The 20,043-nt window shown below is 40.8% G+C and overlaps 2 protein-coding genes across 4 annotated transcripts in view; one reads left to right on the top strand and one right to left on the bottom strand.

The window, feature by feature from the left end:
* PSMD10 (proteasome 26S subunit, non-ATPase 10) overlaps positions 1–6,830 on the bottom strand; it is a 53,836-nt gene extending 47,006 nt beyond the window's left edge. The window contains exons 1-5 of one of the 3 annotated variants that reach the window (XM_062607427.1): positions 6,642–6,830; positions 6,404–6,502; positions 5,030–5,176; positions 4,759–4,925; positions 1,666–2,532 (exon numbers count right to left, since the gene is read on the bottom strand). In XM_062607427.1, coding sequence (XP_062463411.1) covers positions 2,421–2,532; positions 4,759–4,925; positions 5,030–5,176; positions 6,404–6,502; positions 6,642–6,803 — 687 coding nt within the window. In that variant the 5' untranslated portion in view covers positions 6,804–6,830 and the 3' untranslated portion in view covers positions 1,666–2,420. Of the gene's footprint in view, positions 1–1,665; positions 2,533–3,397; positions 3,750–4,758; positions 4,926–5,029; positions 5,177–6,403; positions 6,503–6,641 lie in introns of those variants that run through there. The other 2 variants (XM_062607426.1, XM_062607428.1) reach the window with 2 other exon arrangements.
* A 54-nt stretch (positions 6,831–6,884) lies between these two features.
* Positions 6,885–19,742, top strand: ATG4A (autophagy related 4A cysteine peptidase). Its single transcript, XM_062607424.1, has 13 exons — positions 6,885–7,037; positions 8,552–8,662; positions 9,844–9,915; positions 10,304–10,402; positions 11,634–11,735; positions 12,268–12,340; positions 13,683–13,762; positions 14,723–14,910; positions 15,016–15,094; positions 16,010–16,155; positions 16,783–16,839; positions 17,969–18,080; positions 18,459–19,742. The coding sequence occupies exons 1-13, from the start codon at positions 7,028–7,030 to the stop codon at positions 18,521–18,523; spliced, it is 1,194 nt and encodes a 397-aa protein (XP_062463408.1). The 5' UTR covers positions 6,885–7,027; the 3' UTR covers positions 18,524–19,742.
* Positions 19,743–20,043: the final 301 nt, after the last annotated feature.

Below are 20,043 nucleotides of genomic sequence, written 5' to 3'. Positions count from 1 at the left end.
CTGAGTGATGAGCATTCTCTTGGAGGGAGAAAAGGAAATTGAATCCTAAACACTGATCACTAGACACCTCTTCTCTCTGGGCCTTATTTCTAAGGTTAAGCAAACTCAGTTCTTCAAGTGGGAAAAATACCTACTTTCAGAAGAGCTCAAGGACTTGGGTGAGAAGTAAAAACCCACACACAGCCTCAGCAGCTCCCTCCTGAACTACATGAGGCAGCTATTCATCAACACAAGGAGGCAGAGGTTTCAGTCTCATGCACTGCAGAAAAATGTATCTGGCTCAGGGATCCACAACTTTTTTGGCACTTAGGTCTTTTACAGGATCTAATGCTTACAAATCCTTTGGTGACTGTTCCTAGCCTGTAGTAAACATTAGTTATGTCAGCCATCTCTGAATAGACAAAAGGAAATATCTGTGCTAAAACTGTCAGGTTCAGTTCAGCTGTTTATCAAGAAAATGACCACAAAAAAGGGAAAAAAAAAAAACAAAAACCAAGAAAAAAGGCCTGAGGTTCGAATTAACCTTCAGTTTGGGTCATAAAGCATAACTATATTCATCACCCTTTCTATGCAGTTTTCTGGCTTTCAAATATTTGCCTTTGATACACACATCCTAGCATTTAGCCTCAGTCCAGAGTAAAAGAGCATTTCCAGTGTTCTTATAATACTGTTTTAGCTAAAAAACTGCTTCTGCCTGACTGCAAGGGTCAAACCCTTACTAATACCACCACTGCCATATTCTACCAGTTGATTTTCATAATCCTCCCTCCTCAAAATAGCCAGGGTAAACCTTAAGTCATGACCTGTACAGAAGTCTCTCCTTAACCTCTCTCATTGACTCTCGTAGCAATTGCGCTAAGCAAGATCAACAAAATCACATCCTTCAAACTGGGTTTAGAAGCTTACTGAGAATTTCTGATATTCACACCCAAAGTTTTGTAAGCATGCAGAACTGGACATTAAGCATGCTGAGTAAACAGCAAGAGAAGAGCAAGTGCTACGCACTCTGGTTTGGGTGCCATTCCTTACCAAATGTGTTCCCTAACGAGGTAATTCAAATCAGTTACTGGTCCAAGGGAGCCATGAGTTGGCTGACAGTGGCATTTATTTTAAATCTTTTCTTCTCTGACACTCTTGGCATTCTTTTACTCTTGCCCTTTATAGGAAAATATAAACAAACCTCTTCACAACACTGCTGTAGTTGTATTAGTTCTTCTAAAGTAATCTCCTGTATGTGTACATCTTAGTTATATTTCTCTTGCTACAACAGTTTTCAAACTTTTACTTTCTGCACCAGCACTATGTGATTGAGGAGAGGAATATGTTATGTGGTCATTATAATAATTTTTACATCTTTCCTTAATCTCACCTCCATAAATTTCTCTGCATGCATTCCTTAGATAACTTGCTACAGTAAGACATGAGCTTATGCTGGAGAAGTTGTAATTGCTTTCTACAGAAAACAGAATCTTCCTAGAACACCGCAGGTCATACATTTGCTAAAAAAGTAGATATTGCTCATGTTGTTCTGATATAAGAAAGAACAATTGAACATGAGCTCTAGACTAATAATTCCTCTAACTTCTAACCACCTCTCATACACATGACACTGGCGTGTAACAGATAGATTTACTCTTTTTTTTTCCTTTTTCTTTTTTTTTAATACTAATTGCTGGAGGTGAGGAGGAAGGTAAGAAAAGTAACATTTATTTGGACTTTCTTAATACATTGAGATATTTTTGTAAGCCTTCTGGCAGAAGTTTGTTCTCATTATGAAATTTCTCTCATGTGAAATAGTTTATGAAAAAGGATGAGGCACTTTCCTAGCTTTCCACTGGTGCTCTTGGCAAAGCACAAGCTAAATTAGGCACTGATCCCTGGTGTGTAGCTCAAAAACCCTGCAGAGGTATGTAGGATGGAGAAGTATTTTTTAGAATTTGCCTCAGATGTTCCAACACTCTTTGCTGCATGGCCCATTTATCTGCTCCTGAGGGAGTAGGGATCATTAATATGGAAACTAGATATTAAGCCAACATTCAAGCCACTATCTCCTAGGGAAGTGGATCTACAAAGCCATAGAGCTATGGCAGGGTTTTTTTTGCTATACAAACACCAAGGATGAACACAGAATACCAACTTCAGCTTTTCTCAATTCAAGTTTTCAGCAATGCCTGCACAACGTATAAGAAACATATACTCAGTCAGGTTCCTCCTTAAAGTAAGGTCTGCATGGTCAGCGCTTACTGTACAGGCAAGTTACCCCTCATGTTCTCAAGAGGTGAGATTTAACCTGCATTTGTGTTCTAGAATAAATTTGTGTAAGTACTTGGTGAAGATATTTGTTTGGTTGTAAGTTTCTGTCTTGCTTATCAAGATAAATTGCATTACCTTAATCCCTACAAGCCAAACTGTAGAAACTGTCATCTTCCATTTCTACCTTTCCTTGCAGCTGAAGAACAAACAATATTTCCATACTGTGGAATGGATGGCAGCGTTTCATCTGACTTGTTGTTCGCATCCCAAGTGTACAAGCTATTTAGAAAATATTGGTTTTGTTATATGTATGTTTAATAAAGTTTTATAACACCAAAGACAGCTGTTTAAGAAAGATCTTTATTTAACAGAATTTCATCAGCTTCGTTTGTTTAGAAAGAGGAAAGCTATCCCACTCGTGTCAAAAGTGATCTGATCAATATTAGAAGAGAAGGTCACTTTTCAGACTCAGTATCACTAGCTCTGCCTTCTAATAATACCAGGATTTGCTATGAGTAAATAGCAGTTAAACCAAGCTTCTGTTATAAAATAAGATGATAAACTGCTATAAGTGCTACATAATGGGAGTCAAACAGAACAGAAAAAGAAATCTACAGACAGAGCAAGAGAAAACTAAATTAGATTCTAAGTACATCTCAGAGAAGTATTCAGAACCATCCATTATATGACAATATATTTGCAGAGGTAACCCTGAAGCTGTGCCTGCATTTCACAAGCAGTCCAGTGCACAAAGTTTCAAAGAAACAGAATAAAAACAAGAAACAACAGAAAGACCTTAAACACCCAGAGCTCACTTGAATAGACTGAGAAGAGTAAACACAGATACAATCCAAATAACTGAGCAAACTGCATTCTACAAAGGGAGAGGTGTAGTTTAGAATCATCTGAAGGAAGAGAACCAATACCCACAAAAACCAAACCACACACAAACCACAAAGGCTAAAGCAAAAAGCAGACTCTAGAATAAGCTTCCAAAGTAAAACTGACTTTAAATGGTTAAAGTGCTTTTGGTCCTGTTGCTTAAAAAAAAATAATCCTAATCTAGGTTCTGAATTAAAAGGAACATCTGCATTTATACAGATTATACTGTAAAGTGAAACAAAACTGCAAGATATTGAAAAACACTTTAAAAACAGTGAACTGTTCAATTAACAGGAAGTACAAACAGTTGTTTTGGCACTGTACTGGAAAGAAAGCTACAGATACACATTTTATTACCATGCTGATGCCCACACACAACATCCTAGTTAAACTGTCAAAATACAAAGTTTGCAGACCTACATACAAATGCAACAGGAAAGACTCAAGCCACAAGTCTCCACTAGCCTTCCACCATTCTTTTAAGTATGGCTCCCAGGCCACCCTTTGCCACTTTCAGTGGCGTCAGTTCTTCTTTATTCTCAATGTGAATACTTGCACCATGAGACACCAGCAGCTTTGCCTCCTCCACTCTCTCTTCATCACAGGCTAAATGACTGTAATAAGAACAAGAAACCCACAGGCACTATTAAACAGTCCAATCTTATAAACAGCAATAATTTTGCCTTGTCAAAATGACAGCATGAATGTTGGGGGGACGTACATTCTACAACAAGATCACACACAACCAACTACCTACACAGCTTCCAAAGCTCGCTGTCCAGTCACTCTGTTGTCATTAAGCAACTCAAGAACGCTCCTCCTGCTATTGCCCTTGCAACATGATGACAATTCTTTAGATTAGGATTTGGCTCTATAGTCAGCAAAGGTAAGGAGCACATAATCCACAGTGAAACTGGAAAATAGTAACCTCTGAATTGAAAGGGATAAACCAAATTGTACAATGCTTAAAAATAATCTGAAGTAAAGAGTTACTGAAAATGCAGCAAACACTTTTTTCCATTTGGCATAGCATTTTGAGAATAAACACGTGTGTGCCAGGACAGTGCTGGGTTTATGTATAGGTGAAACATACTGCTTGAACTTATTCATAGAAAATCTTGGTTCTGCTGTAGATAAGACACAGTTTTGCCACCAACTTCAAAGCAGCTAAGGTTTTACCCTTACACTTACAAACTGATCTCTAAGGTAATATCAAACACTGAACTGATTATACTTATACTGCAACTTAGTTTCCTTAGAGAGGTGAATTAGTTCTTGCTTGACAGGACAGAGTAAGCCAGCCTGAACGACCCATTTCCTCCGATTTTGATGTCATTAGCTCGCTTTCTACCATCTAGTGGCCACCGAACATATTGCAAACCATTGCAGAATGTGATCTATGCTTTGTAAGTAGATGTAGGAACACTTATAAAGTATGTACGTACATACAGACCTAGACAAAATACTACGCATGATTTTCTCTAATCCTTTTAATTAAAAAGGGGTGTGATGCAAGGGAGTATTTTGAAGCAACAAGAAACTTTAAAAAATACACTGAAGTAATGGAGTTTAATTTCATAGATTATACTGTATTCAACAAAATGAAAATTAAAGGTTACTTACAGAGGAGTATTCCCTTCAGAGTCCCGTATATTAACAGCTGCATTATGCTGCAGGAGGATCTGTACCATTTTTAGGTTTCCTTTGGCTGCTGCTCTGTGTAATGGGGTGGATTCAAAATGATCCCTTGCATCTGGATCAGCTCCATTCTTTAAAAGCATGACTGCAATCTGAATAACCAGAAAGAGAAAGGAAGGGGGAAGAAGGAGGTAAAGCTGATACAACTAAACACTTCCAAGAGCAACACCACCTCCAGCAGCACAAGCACACATACCTCCTGCTTATTTTTGGAGGCAGCATAATGCAGAGGCGTGCAGCCGTTCTGATTGACAGCATTCACATTAGCACCCCTGGCAATGAGCGCTTGCACAATGTCATCACGGCCTGCCGAGGCAGCAATGTGTAAGGGCGTCCAACCAGCCTGCAGAGCAAGGGGAAAACACGTTATTCAAACCAGGAGTTTCAGGCAAAACCAAGACAAAGCATAGCCCAAATACTGACTCGACTACTCCCTAGTCATACTGCACGTCTTTGTAACTGTAAAGCTAAACATTACTGCTTATCATCAGAGAGACAAGTCTCACATCCTCTCACAAGGCAGCACTCGATACCTAACAAAAGCTGCCAACTAAAGAACAAAAATCACTTCTGTTACACATGGTGTCTTGCAGGGAACATCACTCCTGCAGAATTAATAGTAGTGGATTTTTAATAACAAATAAGAGTGGCAGAAAAGGGTGCCCAAAAGTTTCTGCAATCTTTTCTATATCCTACCCTCTAATTAAACTGACAGAACAGTTCACTTCTTTAAGGGTGATCTTTAGGATACTTCATAGCAAATGCAATTCTTTCAACCCTTTCTCAAGAACAGTATCAGACAATCTCCTTTACTGTGAAAGGAATTGAACCTGTGGAATCTCTGAACCCACTACATATGCTGTAATGCCTTCCCCAGTTATGAGAAATCTTCAGGGTACCTCATATGCTTTGGCACAACATATTTAAGAGGATCACACTGAAATAAAGGTAACAGGAAAACTCCCAACAAGCACCCAAACGCTGCTGGTTCTGCAACTTTGTGCATAAGAATTCTTCTAAAATTCCTTGATGATAAACAAGACTTGTTAAGTTTCATTTCCCCCATTCCACATAAACTGTGAGGGTGGTTAGGCCCTGGCACAGGGTGCCCAGAGAAGCTGTGGCTGCCCCATCCCTGGCAGTGTTCAAGGCCAGGTTGGACACAGGGGCTTGGAGCAAGCTGCTCTAGTGGAAGGTGTCCCTGCCCGTGGCACGGGTTGGAACTGGATGAGCTTTAAGGTCCAACCCAAACTATTCTATGACTCTACGAAGCAGTGAAAGACCTGCTTTCCTAGTGCACACACAGTAGTATGTGCTTTCTAAAACCTCCCAGACACCACAGTGGATACACCAACTGACTGAAGAGGGAGCAAACCAAGGAAGCGACCAGTGCCGGTCGCCACCGGGAGCTGCCTGAGGGCCTTCTGTGGCTGACACCGTGAAGGAAATGGTCTGGACAGAAGCTGCAGATCCCAGCTCTTCACGCCAGCCCAACTCCCTCAGGCTCCCGGCAGCAGCCCCACACCCGGGGCCAGCTCCGCCCAGGGGTGGGGGATCCCGCGGCACTCACATCGTCTTTGTCGCCCACAGGCACACCAAGGCCGAGGAGGAGGTCGGCCACGTCCGTGTGTCCTGCCGAGCAGGCCCAGTGCAGCGCGGTGCGGTTGTCCTGAGGGAGAGAAGGAGGGAGCGGCGGTGAGCGGGAAGGTGAGGACCGGGGGGCGGCTGACAGGGGCCGCTCCGCACGGAGAGGCCCCGCAGGCCGCCGCTCTCGGCCCGGAGGGCAGGGAGGGCCGCTGCCGGCTGACCTGATCGGTCTTGGTGGCCAGGGCCTTGTCGCGCAGCAGCTGGGCCCGCAGCTCCTCCAGGCACCCGGCGTAGGCCAGGTTACAGACCCCCACGTCAGACACTGCTCCCTCCATGCTCACCGCTGCCTCAGCCTGCCAACAGGGGCAGAGCCCCGGCTCCATCGCCGGCCAATCAGAACAGCGCCGGGGCTAGCCCAGCCAATCGCACCTACCAGCCTGCTCCTCTCGCCCCTTGGCGCGCCGTGGCTGCTGGGATTTGAAGTCCAACGGGCGGGACGCTGCGCGCTGCCGAGGGCCGTCGGGACTACACCTCCCGGGGAGCCCCGCGCCTCGGCCGTGTTGTGACTCCGTGTCGGGGCGAGGAGGAGGATGGTGACAGCGGGAGGATGGAGTCAGGTGAGGGGCGGCGGCGGGAGGCCGCGGAGGCGGCGAGGGCTGAGCGGGGCGCGGGCCTGGCTGTTGTGGCGGCGGTTGGCGGGGCAGGGGTGCTGGAGAGGGTCCGGCCCGCGCCCCTGTGGCTGAGGGGCGAGGTGGGGGTCGGTGCTCTCCGTCGTGAGGGGTTTGCCTGGCGGTGGGGGCCAGGGCCCCGCGGCAGCTCCCTGGGCGGGGGCACAGAGGGGTTCTGAGAGCTGCGGTGCGTTGGGACTCGGCCGGGGCGGCCCGAGGCCGGTGTTGCCGGTGGCAGCGGCGGAAGGGGGGACGGCTCTGCGGGGGTAGCTCTGCGGGCCTCGGCCGCTGGGTGTGCGGGACTGGGAAGAGAAACTACGGGAGTGCTGTCCCGATGGCCGTGAAGCCGGGACGCAGCCCCCTCCTCTGGGTTTGGAGGGGTGAGAGTCTGTCGGGTCAAACTCAGGCAGTTTATCCTGTAAGTGCAATGAGTGGGGACTTTCTGACGGAGAAGACAGAGCCCCGTGTAAGAAGTTCTGCGCTATAAAGTGTCTTAAAGAAGTTGATGGTGGTTTTGAATAGCTGCATACGGTAACGTGCAGAGGAGCTGCATCTCCAGTGCTTGGTAGCACCGACCTGGGGCACCAATAGGCTGCTGTAGCTCAGCTTCACCTCCGGTTGCTATAATACATGCTTTTACATTAAATATGTTTTGTACCTTTGCCTGCTGATTATTCATTCTTTATACTGTGTGTGTGTGCACTTAATGTGAAGAGTAATAAAACATAATGGTGTTTGCTTTCACCTTCTGATTTTGCAGCAGTATATCCCTTAAGTTTGTTATCAAAAAGAAAGGGTTTTACATTAATTTTTACACTTGAAGGCCTGTTTCACTGTTCCAGAAAACCCTGCTTTAATGATCTAAAAATAAATAAATAAATGATTGAACTGTCTTCTTTTAGTAATGCTAATTATAATTTGTTATTTTGCACTAAATAGACCTAGTGTTGAAGAACAGCAGTAATACATTTTTTTGGCCTGATGTGTTTCAAATCTCCAGTTAGGAAAGTAAACCCCAGCCTTCCTAACACTTTTCACATGCTTCTCATTAAGCATAAGGCCATAATCACTCTCAGTGGCAGTTTTTGTACATCTAGGATCAAGCATGTGCACATACGCTGTGATGCCTGAATTGGTTTTTCCTTTCCTTGTTTCCTTGAATCCAGTCTTGCTCTCACTGAAGTCATCCTCAATTTCTGCTGCTGGCGTCAGTCAGATGTTTATAACCGAGGTGTCAGCCATGGTATTCTCTCAGCACTTGCTGAGGATTGAAATAAAAACCACCGAAGACATTGGATATTTCAGTGTCGGAACAGCTTGTCAAAGGAAAAAGACTTAAATACAGCTGTCAGCGCTGTTCAGAAGACCCAAAGGCTACAGCTAGTTGTGTCTGAGAACTCAAAGTTTTGCATGAAAGAACAAAGGGATAAAATGGAATTTGAATTGTGTGTATTCCTGTTCAGTTTTGTCTAGGTATGAAAACCAGATCACTATACTGTCAGACTACTTAGAAGAATTTCCAGAAACTGATGAGCCAGTGTGGATTCTGGGAAGGCAACACCACCTAAACACAGGTATCTTTAGAATGATAATTATCTGTAAAATCTATAGGGCATTCATAGACCCACATGCAGCAACAGCAGCTCCTGATTTCCTTACATTCTCTAAATGCCTTGAGAGTTTATTTTTCTCCACCAACAAAAGCCAACTATAAGCAGCAGTATGCATTGTGTAATCAAACTGGAAGTTTACCAATGTACTTTCTGCCATAATTCATGCAAAGAGATTGTACTTGGAGCAAACGTTAGTTGGGTCACCTCTTGACATCAGATGCCTCAGAAATAGATAAAGGAAAAACTTTGGGAGAATGTTCAGTGTAACTAATGTTATTTTCTCTTGAGAGATGCTACCTGCAGCCTGTAACTTGCAACTGAAGTGGTATTTCAAAAGGATAATAATAATATATAAATCTATGTCCCATGCTGTATTTTGATGAAAATAAACTGATGACCTAAGAGTCATAGCAGATATTTGTATATCATATAAAACAAAGATTTCAGAAATGAGCTTTGCTCCTTGGAGAGCAGGCAGGGGCATCTCCTGTGTGGCATATTGGAGGCAGTGGCCATCGATGCAGGGCTGGTGTTCAGGACAGCCCAGGGCACCATGTACAGCCTCCATTGGCTGAAGGATGCCTTGGAAAGGCCACTGTGTCTGAGCCACAGCCCAGAGAAAATCCAGCAAATAAGGTTGTTAAGAGTTGTTCAGAGCCTTTGGGAGAATTGTGTAAATGCATGTGTTTAAAAAAAAATTAAAATAATAAAAAATAGAGATTTAATTACATTTCATATTATGAACCTTTTCTTAAAGAGGTTTTGTATTGGGTTTGAAGGTAATGCATAAATCCATGTTGGTTTGCGTGTAGAAATTCTTTGCCTTTCTGAACTTGCTTTACCAGTTCTTTCCTGAGGACGTAGTTCTCCCTAGTTGTTTCATTCAAGATGGACATAGTCATTCCAGACACCCTGGAAAACTTCATTGGCTAATATTTATTTCATCCTTAATAAGGTAATTTTAATTAGCAGTCTGCAAAAGCTCTCTCTGTTTAAAGAGCCAAAAATAGTTTAAGGGTCTTACATGTGAAAGCTAACAGGAGTCTTTCATGCAATCTATATATTGACTGTACAAGGAAATTATAATTTTTCAGGTTTAAAAATCCATTTTAATAATTTCTTTCCTCTTAAAAATATTCCAGACAAATCTAAGTTATTGTTGGATATAAGTGCTCGTCTCTGGTTTACATATAGAAGAAAGTTTTCGCCTATTGGTGAGTATGCAGCAGAGTAGCTGCTTTGTTAGAAATTAGTGATGTTACCATGGACTGAAATATTATTTTTACAGCATTTGAGCATCATTTTAACTGTTTATGTAAATAAAATACTAAAGCTATTAACAGCTCTGTTTACTTGCACGTGCAAGTCATCAGGTCTTCACATCTGTCTAGCAAGCAGTAAAGTTAGACATAGAATCATAGAATAGTTAGGGTTGGAAAGGACCTTAAGATCATATAGTTCCAACCAGCAATATGGAAAGAGAAGGTCTTGCTCAGTACCTTTCATCTATAGCACAGTTGTTGGAGATTTTGACTCTGAAATTTTCTGTGGTGCTGCATTCATTTTAAAGCCCATATTGATCATAATGAACTTTTTTAATAGGAGGCACTGGTCCTTCATCTGATGCTGGCTGGGGATGTATGCTGCGATGTGGGCAGATGATGCTGGCACAAGCACTGATCTGCAGACACTTAGGAAGAGGTGAGTACTATTGCGGAGTAAACTTTTCAGTTGTTTGAAGACTGTTTAGTTTTTGTTGTAGTTTTCCATACAAGCCCAAAACCTAAATTTATTAATGAAACTTTATTTGATGTCCTGAGAGAAGCTACTAGTGAATTATTCTTCTCTGACAGGGCAAAATCATGCCATCCTTTAGCAGAGAAATAGAAACAGACAGAGAACAAATAGGGAATCCCACTGTTGTTGTTTTATAACTCTTTTTGAGGAATGCCTGAGCTGAGGACAAGGGAAAACCTGCCACCATGGGTCTGAGCTCTTGCCCTTCTCTTCATTGCTTACATAGCCACCAAATATTCACACACAGCAATAGACACCACACTACGTATTCCACAGACCACTCCCCCACCACCAACCTGAGGTCCAAACCCAAAGGAGAACCCAAGCAAGCTCTTAAGCCCATATCAGCACCTCACATCCCAGAATCATGGGTAAGTGTCGTAGGTCTATCTGGTCTGTGTGTAGGTGCTGTGTCAATTGGATTCTTACAGTTAGGTCTGTAATCCTCATGCTATTGTGCTGTGGTTTCTATGGCAGCATGCTTTGTGGATTTATCCACTTGAATAACTGAATACATAGAACACAGGTGCAAAGATTTAACTGAAGGAGGAGGCAAACAAACAAATTACCTGAGAAAAAACAGGCTATGAACCTGTAGTATGTAGCTGCTTCATAGTGTCAGCCCTATGTAAGTGCTTCTCCGTCAGTAAATGGGAGGTAACTACCTTATGTTAGAAGGAGGAGCGCAGGTGGCAAAGCTATGTGATGAAAGATGTGGGAGATGGCCAGCGTTATTTGGACTTTGCCTTATGGATCTGATACCACTATCTTACAAATGCTTATGTTATGCTTATGAACCTAATAAAATCTAAATGGAGCATGTTGTTTTTCCAGCGCTCACAGAAGTTCACATCCAGCAATAGCTCTCTTCTCTGCAGTGTTCACTCAGAACATACTTGCAGTTGACATTTTTATTTTATTTTCCCAGTTTTCACAATCTAGCCTGTGATGATAAGGGCAGTTTAATAATAAATGACAAGATGTGACTTCTAGGGATTCTAAACAAAATGTAGAGATGGAGTCTACATTAGTCTTTTAATATCTCATTGTATGACTTTGTAGTAGCTAAAAACTTGATCAGGATGATGGGCAACATTATTTTTTAATCTGTATGACTTTTTTTTTTTCCTGTAAGATTGGCAATGGGAAAAACACAAAAAACAACCAGAAGAATATCATAGAATCTTACGGTGCTTTCTAGATAGAAAAGATTGTTGCTATTCCATCCACCAAATGGGTAAGAACACCTTTTCTTTTTTCCCATTGAAATGCCTGTGTTGAAACTTTCTAATCGAAAATGTTAATTCAAAACTTTAAAAAAGGTGATTATGAAGACAGTGTACATGTTTATATATAAATAAAAATCCATGCAAATGGGTGCAAAGTATAATGATTCAGAAATGTTATTCGCTGAGACCTAAGTAAATCTGTATACAACAGTCTGGCTCTTGATAAAGTATGTGAGCCTCAGGTACTAGAGATGGTAGTATTAAAATAGACAGTCACAATGCTTATTGCTGTAATTTCTAATAAAGGACACTAATATTTGTAATTCTTATTACAGTTTATAATTTCTGTAAAGGAGCTAGCAGCCATTAATATTTGAAAAGAGCATAGACTGAGAAAATAATTGCTGCTAAAAACAGTTTGCAATTACTCTAGAATGTATGTCAAAATATCAGTAGGTCATGCTGTTTAACAGAGATTGTGACCAGACTGTCTGTGGTCTTTTTTTTCTGTTCTATGTGTGTTTTCCTCATAAAAAACAGCGCAGATGGGTGTTGGAGAGGGGAAATCAATTGGAGAATGGTTTGGACCAAATACAGTTGCTCAAGTCCTGAAGTAAGTCAGCTTGTGCTAGCTCATTCAGAATGTATTCCCCCACTTAGCATCAGCTCTGCTCAGAGACCAAGATGAGGCCCAAGATACAGTTTTAAAGGCTGATGCCCCTCTTGCAGAACAAGGACTATATATGCCATGTGTCTGCAAGTACAGTGCAGACCATGGTGCTGTAGCCTGCTGGGTAGGTACTGAGTTGGGATTGGGTGAGTTCTAAATTTTAATGCACCAAAAGCCTGTGGAAGACCTGCAGAAAGGTCTCTGCTGCCATGCTGTTGACATGCCCTAGACAGTAAGCACCACAGACAGGTATTCCCTGCTGCATAGTGGCACAGCTTTGACAGGTCAAGAGTGCCACCATGCAGGTTATACTGTAGTGATATGTGAAGCCATCATCAGTAAGCATCAGTGAACATCAGTGAAGCCATCCAGGCCAAGAGGCAACTGAACTGCAATTCCCTACTGCTGTATAAAGCATGGTCATCTCCTCCTAGTTCTGAAACCACGCTTAAAAAGTTGACTTGCTGTGTTTCTGAAGGATAGGTGGATGTGCCAAATCTCAAGTGGAGGCTAGACTGCAGGTCCCGAGTGCTCAGCAGCAATTCATTGCAGTCTTAGGACAGAAACATTCTGCAGAGAGAGAGGAGCTAAAGCATGCCATGGCCCTCAGCTCTTTTCACTTACAGATTCTTCTCGTCTTAGTGCTAAAATGCAGGTTTTTCTGGCTTATTTTAGACAGCTGACTTTGCCTGTGCAATGTAAGAGTGTAACTTGCTTTATCAAAGTCTTGGATTTTACACAAATGGACAGAAACCTGTGTGCTGAAATGCTTCCCTCCTAACTTTTTGGTGCTGAAAACCCTTAGCTGGTCTAGCTTTTGACACCACAATTCTGCTGTCTGCATGTGCACAGAAATAATTCTACTGAATTTAGTGCAACTTCTTAAGCAAAAAGTAATATGCAGAACTGGCACAGGAATTGTTTCCTTTCTAAACAGTGCCAGGCACAATGGGCAAGATCCCACTGCTGGGGCTGTTAAAAAGTAATAAACCTTATTATGTGGTTAAGCCATTACTATTGCTGCATTTGGCAAAAGGACAAAACAGTTTTCACATGGTACAGAGTGTGCTTTTCCTGGTACCACTCAGTATTTACTTTTCTAAACGTGTTAAACATGCAAAGTTACCTTTTTATTACATGGAGTTTTCAAAAACAATCCAACAAATGTGTTCTTCCAAAGAACCAGTTTAATGTTTTTACTCAAGAACTATCTAATTGTTCTGAATCAAAAGTTACCCTCATGGTCCTATTATTTTATATTAATTATTACTTCAATGTTTTCTAGGAAGCTTGCTTTATTTGATGAATGGAATTCATTAGCAGTTTATGTATCTATGGACAATACTGTGGTCATTGAAGACATCAGTAAGTGAAACAAAAGTCTTTCTAAGTCTACTTTAGCATCTTAGCAAATATTAGGGAGAAGAATAGCTCAAACTGATTGCAAATTTAAGTGTTTTGGGAAACTTTGTTTTGTCACTATTAACAGTTGGACTCGGATCTTAAAGGTCTTTTCCAACCTAAAGTATTCTGTGATTAATTTTCTGGTTACAGTTTTTGATTGAACTCCACTTTCTGGAATGTATCTAAATATGACCAAAATACCTTGGGGCCATCCCTACTTGTTCCCAAGGAAAGAAAAGAAATGAAAGAAATACAAACTCAGGCTTTGGGTGTCCAAAACTTGAGCTAGCACAGCATGATGCCATGGTGGCCAACTTACAGACCATGCAGGTTGGAGGACGATGGATTTTAGTCTGTGCTATCTAAACTCCTACCCCAGAAATGGAATGAAGTTGCATGTAGAAATACAGACTATTGTTTTTAATACAGAGTTTGCCAAAGAGAAACCAGGGCAGATCCTAGAGAAACACAAATGGCCAGGCTTAATTTTCAGTTGTAAGAAGGGTGGGTTTACAAGTGGTATTTACCCACAGCCTATTTCTACTTTAGTCCCTACTTCTGCTTACTTTATGTTTACATCACTGGGAGGACAGAGTTCCCTGAAGAGTTTCTAATGTTGTCATCTGTCATTTCATTTCCCAGTCAAAGCTTGACAGTATTAATAATTATAGCGGTAAATGTAACTTGTCTTAAATGTTCATTCCCCAGTCATTTATCTCATGTCTCACTGATGTGCCAGCACACACTCTGTCTGCTGGAATTACTGTTACTAAATAGTGGTGATTTCCATGCCCTGCTCCTTTTGTCTTAAAACAAGAGCTCTGTAAAGATGTTTGGGAAAGTGTCTCAATTCATGATTGAGAGGAAGATCTGCTCTGTGTTCCTTTGTGCATTCATTGATTTCTGCTTTTATTCCCACAGAGAAAATGTGCTGGTCCCCTCCACAGGGCAGCAGCACAGCCCACAGCACTGCATATCTGCACAGGGGTGCTCTGGGCCGAAACAAGAACACAGCAGGATTCTGTACAGGCTGGAAACCCCTCTTGCTTATCATACCTCTGCGGCTAGGGATAAATCACATAAATCCAGTATATATTGATGCGTTTAAAGTAAGTTGAGGGGGTTTTTTTCTTTAGTTGTTTGTTATTGTGAAATAAGTTGAGGTATCTGTTATATCAGTACCGATTTCATTTTTATTCCCTTCGAATGCCTAGGAATGCTTTAAGATGCCACAGTCCTTGGGAGCATTAGGAGGGAAACCAAATAACGCCTATTATTTCATAGGATTTCTAGGTAAGGCAAAAAGCAACTTGTTCCAAATATGCACAGGTTCTAAAGAGAAAGGAGGTTTTTGGAAGGGGAAATAGTAAGCAGTTTAAGGATGAGAATAGAGTAGAAGAAATGAAGAAAAATATCTCAAAAACTTCAGGAACAGTATGGTATCACCCCTATAAAAATGGAAAAGTAGCAGCAAAACTTGATGTAAAATTAAATAATGATACAAGCAAGAACACCACACTGAGAAAAGTTTATAGCATTTGACAAGTGCCAAATGTCATGACTGCAAAAATACTGTTTTCCCTAATCTTTAATACTTCCTAATGAAGGGTGTCTTGTTTTATTCATTTGCTTCTTGTATTTCAAACTCTTTCTGACAGCAGAATCTTTTTTCACCTTCTTCCATGTATTCCTTTAAATTAAAGCAATAGTTAATACCAGATTCAGTCTTTTAGATTGCACCCCATATATAGCCATAATTTTATGGCTATTTTGTTCTTCGTTTTGTGAAACCCGAACTCTTTTAAAAAGTCAGATGTCCTTGTTCCAATTTCTGAGTGAATGCCTAATGGGATTACAGATTGCATTTGTAGTCATTCCATAATTTTTGATCTGTGGAATGTTTTGGGATTACAGTGTTTGAGATTTTTAAAAAGTGTATCAGACCTCACATAGAAGGGGAAAAGTATGTGACAAAGGTAGAACAAACCAGACAAAAAATCTACCTTAGCAGGTCACAATAGAAGATTATACTAAATTCCCTGGGGGAAACTCTTGTACATGTCCTTCTGAATCACTTAAAGACTTTCTAGCTGGAAAGACAACATATGGACCGTGATGATAATTAATTCCCGTTCTACATGTCTGGATGAAATAAGTGCTTATTGAAGCCTCTTGCTTATTATCAACCTGTGGATTTTACCCCTACAGGCAATGAGCTGATCTATTTGGACCCTCACACCACTCAAAGTTTTGTAGATTCAGAAGAGAATGGCACAGTTGATGACGAGAGCTTCCACTGCCAGCAAGCCCCACACAGAATGAAGATTATGAATTTGGACCCTTCAGTAGCTTTAGTAGGTGTTAGGGATGTACTAATGCATGTATGTACAGATGCATGTACTTATTTCAAAGTAATACCTCTGTGTATCGATAAAGGCAGTTCCTTGAGCAGAATCAGGATCACAGGGCAGTATTCTGTGTTCTAAAAATCAGGACATGGTAGTTTATATATTAACTGCCTAGGATGCATTAATCTCAGGTCAAGCAGGGAACTGACTGTTTATATCCAGGGAGCTAATTAACCTTCTTTAATGAGCAGCATTTACTGTTTGCAAAAAGTATTTTGAAGGTCATAGTAAGGAACTGAATCAGGTTTCTTTATTTTATTCCATCACTACCATATATATATGGTCATTCTGGGAAAGTTACTTACTTAAGCTTAATTTATTTTATATAATTTACAAATCTTTAAATGGAATTAATTTGTAGAAGTTATCCAGTATACATCACAAGAACGCTATGGTAGTTGCAGGAATTAAATCTGATGCCATGCTCATGTCCTTTGGTTGGGTGGGGGGTGGTTGTCACTTGAGACATACATTTCTAAAGCTTTATACAAGGCATAAAGATACCACAGCATCCTTTGCTCATTGCCATCCTGTTATTATTTGATACCACTACTGTATGTATTTTTTCCTTAGGGCTTCTTTTGCAAAGAAGAATGTGATTTTGATAACTGGTGTAGTCTTGTACAAAAGGTAATAATACTCTCTTGAGTTCCTCTGTGCGAAATAACTCACAATGTTTTAATGGCAATTCCCATTGCATCTTTCCCTGTGTACAAAGTAAATGAGCCAGAGAAGGATGCATTACTGTATCAGGGCAAGCCAGTACTACTGAAGTACTGATGGGAGCTTGCTGAACATCTGACAACCATCAACCCTGCCACTAGAAAAACAAGTGTAACTATATACCCTTAAAAGTTAGTCTTTTTTTTTTTTTCATGCTACTTTGTTACCGTCTGAAACTTAGTCACTGACTGAGCAATAGATGTTCAAACTAAGTATCAGCTGCCAAGCTGAAGCAGTTTTTGTTTGTTTCCTGGTCCTTCTTTATTGTTTAACATAATATTTTATTACATGTTCTGATTATGACTTAGTCCCTGGTACCACAGCAGGGCTGACTCTGTTAAGTGCTGCATCCCTCCAGCTCCTGCTGAGCTGTGGGACACAAAAGGCACTTGCTGCCCCAGGGCAGGACATTTCTGCACTCAGTTGGTATGCTGAACAGCAGAAGTATGAATGTGACACCAGCCTTGAAAGGCATTTATTGATTAAAAAAAAGAGGCTAATGAAAGCAGTTTGCGAATAACTGAAATACAGGATATGATATAGCTTACCTGATTGAAGAGGAGTGAAATTTGGCTTCCTTAATAACTTGTTTCTCCTGATCAGAACTTGTCCTTCAAATCTGTTTTTTTTTTTTTCATAAATTTGTCTTTTGTTCCCATTGATCAACAGAAAGCTTGATTGATTGATTGATCCATGCAAGTCATTTTCTTTTAAAAGGCAGAAAATACTGCTTGCTCTTCGTGTCTGTTTGCTACTTGTAAACAAAATTATAGGTGTATGGATACCAGAGCTCAGCAGAACACACTGAAAACTTGTAGGGCAGATTATCTGTCTTCTAGGTGTGTTTTCAGCTAGGAAAATGTTAGGGATCAGAGAAGCACTGATTTGTAATGAGATGTGCTTGTTTTTCTCTGAATGTCTTCATGAAGCCTTTGGATTTTGAGAGACATAATAGTTACAAATGTTTTTAATCAGACGCTTTTGTGTATGAAGGTTCTCTTGAGGCATCTTTATAATGAAAGTATTCTATCCTCAGGAGATTCTAAAACAACAGAGTCTAAGGATGTTCGAGCTGGTCCAGAAGCATCCACCACACTGGCCTCCTTTCGTGCCACCAAGCAAGCCGGAGGTGACGACCACAGGAGCAGGTGCAGTACTGACTGAAAGCAGTGTGGCAGAGCCTTCCTCCTTGTCAAAAAGAGCAGTCAGCACAGGAGCAGCAACTGCACTTTCCTAGGGGCAAAGTATTCGCCACATGATGAACCTCTTTATTCTTACAGAATATCAGCTCTGCATCCAGTCAGGCCACATACAATTGCTAGCACAGAGATATATATGGATGTTTTCTTAATATTGCAAAATACTTTGAAGGACACATATCAGAAAAGCGGGGTTTGGTGGGTTTTTTATGTTTGCTTGGAGTTTTGTCTGTTTTGGGGGGAGTGGGGTTTTGGGGTTTTTTTTAGTAAACAAAATTAGGCATGTCTTCAGAGTCTAAGTAGTTTAATCTTTTGTATGTTTTCCAGAACTCATTGAATCTACTGACAAGCTATTTGAATTGGAAGAAGAATTTGAAATCCTGAGTGTATGAGGGAAACTGTGGTGACCCTTCTGAGTATTGAACGTATTGCTAATATTATTGCATTGACTTAAATCAAACAGCCATGTTAGCCCCAAAGTGCCTGAAATGACAGAAAACAGAGCACAAAAATGTGGTAGTGTCCAAAACTCCAACAGCGACAGTTCCTTCTGTCAGAGAGCTTCCCCAGATGGAAAAGCAGTAGAAGATCTCATAGTAAGAGCCTTAAAGGGGACTTCTTTTTAATGTGTGTCTTTTCTGAAGACAGACTGTCGAGATTAAGGTAAAAATAAGTCTGTGGGCTGTGTGTCTGGAGAAAGGAATAACTCAAAATGGGTGTTTCTTGCTCTCGTATAATGCAATAGTTTAGTTCTTAGAGCAAAACAGTCTCCAGTTAAGGAGGATGTTTCCTTCCGTCCCCTCCTGTGGGCTGCATCGTTGGAAAAAATACATTGTCTTGTTTAAAAGATCGACTGGATCAGAAGAAAACCATTTCCTTGTTAAATATTTTAACATGTATTTGAGCAACCACACTTTATTACAAAAATGTTTCTGTGAAAGGAACTATGTCTAACGTATATGTTTTGCAATAGCCTTCCTGTTTCTGGGAAACCTCAAGAGGAACAGGAGCCTCAAATATATGATATCGATCACAACCACTGTTAGAGTTATGATATATTTCACCTTGACCTTAAAACTCAAATCATTAAAACTTAGGCTGACTTTTCTTTTGGAGCTAAAATGAGTCAAAGGTGGTTTAACTGTACCTTATTTATTATAAAAAAGATTTACACAAGTTTCTCTGTTACAGCACTTTATCTGTGCATCTAATAAATTTCTTAAGCTTTTCATAGGTTGTATGCTGCTATATTTTCTTAATTTGTTTGTGTGAACTAAATGCAAACCAGGTTATTTTAAAACTTATTATATAGGCATATGCAAATTACTTAATTGTTGTTTTCTGACTTGTTGCCTTTTGAAATCTGTTTTGGTAGAAGTGCCTTAATTCTGCAGGTTTATCAGAACAGCCTATGCAGTTTGGGTCCTAAGGCAGAGTGTCTCTCTAGCAGCCATAAGAAAACCAGCTCAGAATAATTAAAGGCAAAGATCTTTTAATCCATTCTAAAGTTCGTTTTTACTATCAGAGAGTCCCCGTGATTGTCATTCTGTCGCAGTGTTACGGATGTGAATCGGTTTCATCTTCACCAATAAATGACAATACAGAGAATCACCAGATGCTGTCGCCTCTCACTTGCACTTTGTGAGCGGGGCCAGAGTGATTTCCAAGAGAACAGAGCATGTTCCATTGTTCTTGCCTTCAGTGTTTATTAACCACAGTGTAGAAACCATACATGTAGAAAAAATACCGTTTTCTTCCCCTCTCTGTGGGTTAGCTGCAAAGTACTACTATTTAATACATGAACTTACTGTTCATGTAACAGTAATTGTAGCCCTCTGCTCCTACAGATGAAAATGAAGCCCTTGTTCTGAAATGTTCCGTCTTGAGTGGTGACTGCTATAAAATGAAAGCA

The sequence above is a fragment of the Pezoporus occidentalis genome, unplaced genomic scaffold, assembly GCF_034315485.1.
Source record: "Pezoporus occidentalis ecotype Australia unplaced genomic scaffold, CSIRO_AGI_Poc_V1 ctg123, whole genome shotgun sequence".
Classification (NCBI taxonomy): Eukaryota; Metazoa; Chordata; class Aves; order Psittaciformes; family Psittacidae; genus Pezoporus; species Pezoporus occidentalis.
This window is presented reverse-complemented; position numbering and strand designations above follow the sequence as displayed.

Excerpts from the sequence above, each read along its gene's own strand:
- ATG4A (XM_062607424.1), top strand. Across the intron at positions 16,840-17,968 it reads GGTGTAGTCTTGTACAAAAG|GAGATTCTAAAACAACAGAG; the intron begins GTAATAATACTC and ends TTCTATCCTCAG. Across the intron at positions 18,081-18,458 it reads GGTGACGACCACAGGAGCAG|AACTCATTGAATCTACTGAC; the intron begins GTGCAGTACTGA and ends TATGTTTTCCAG.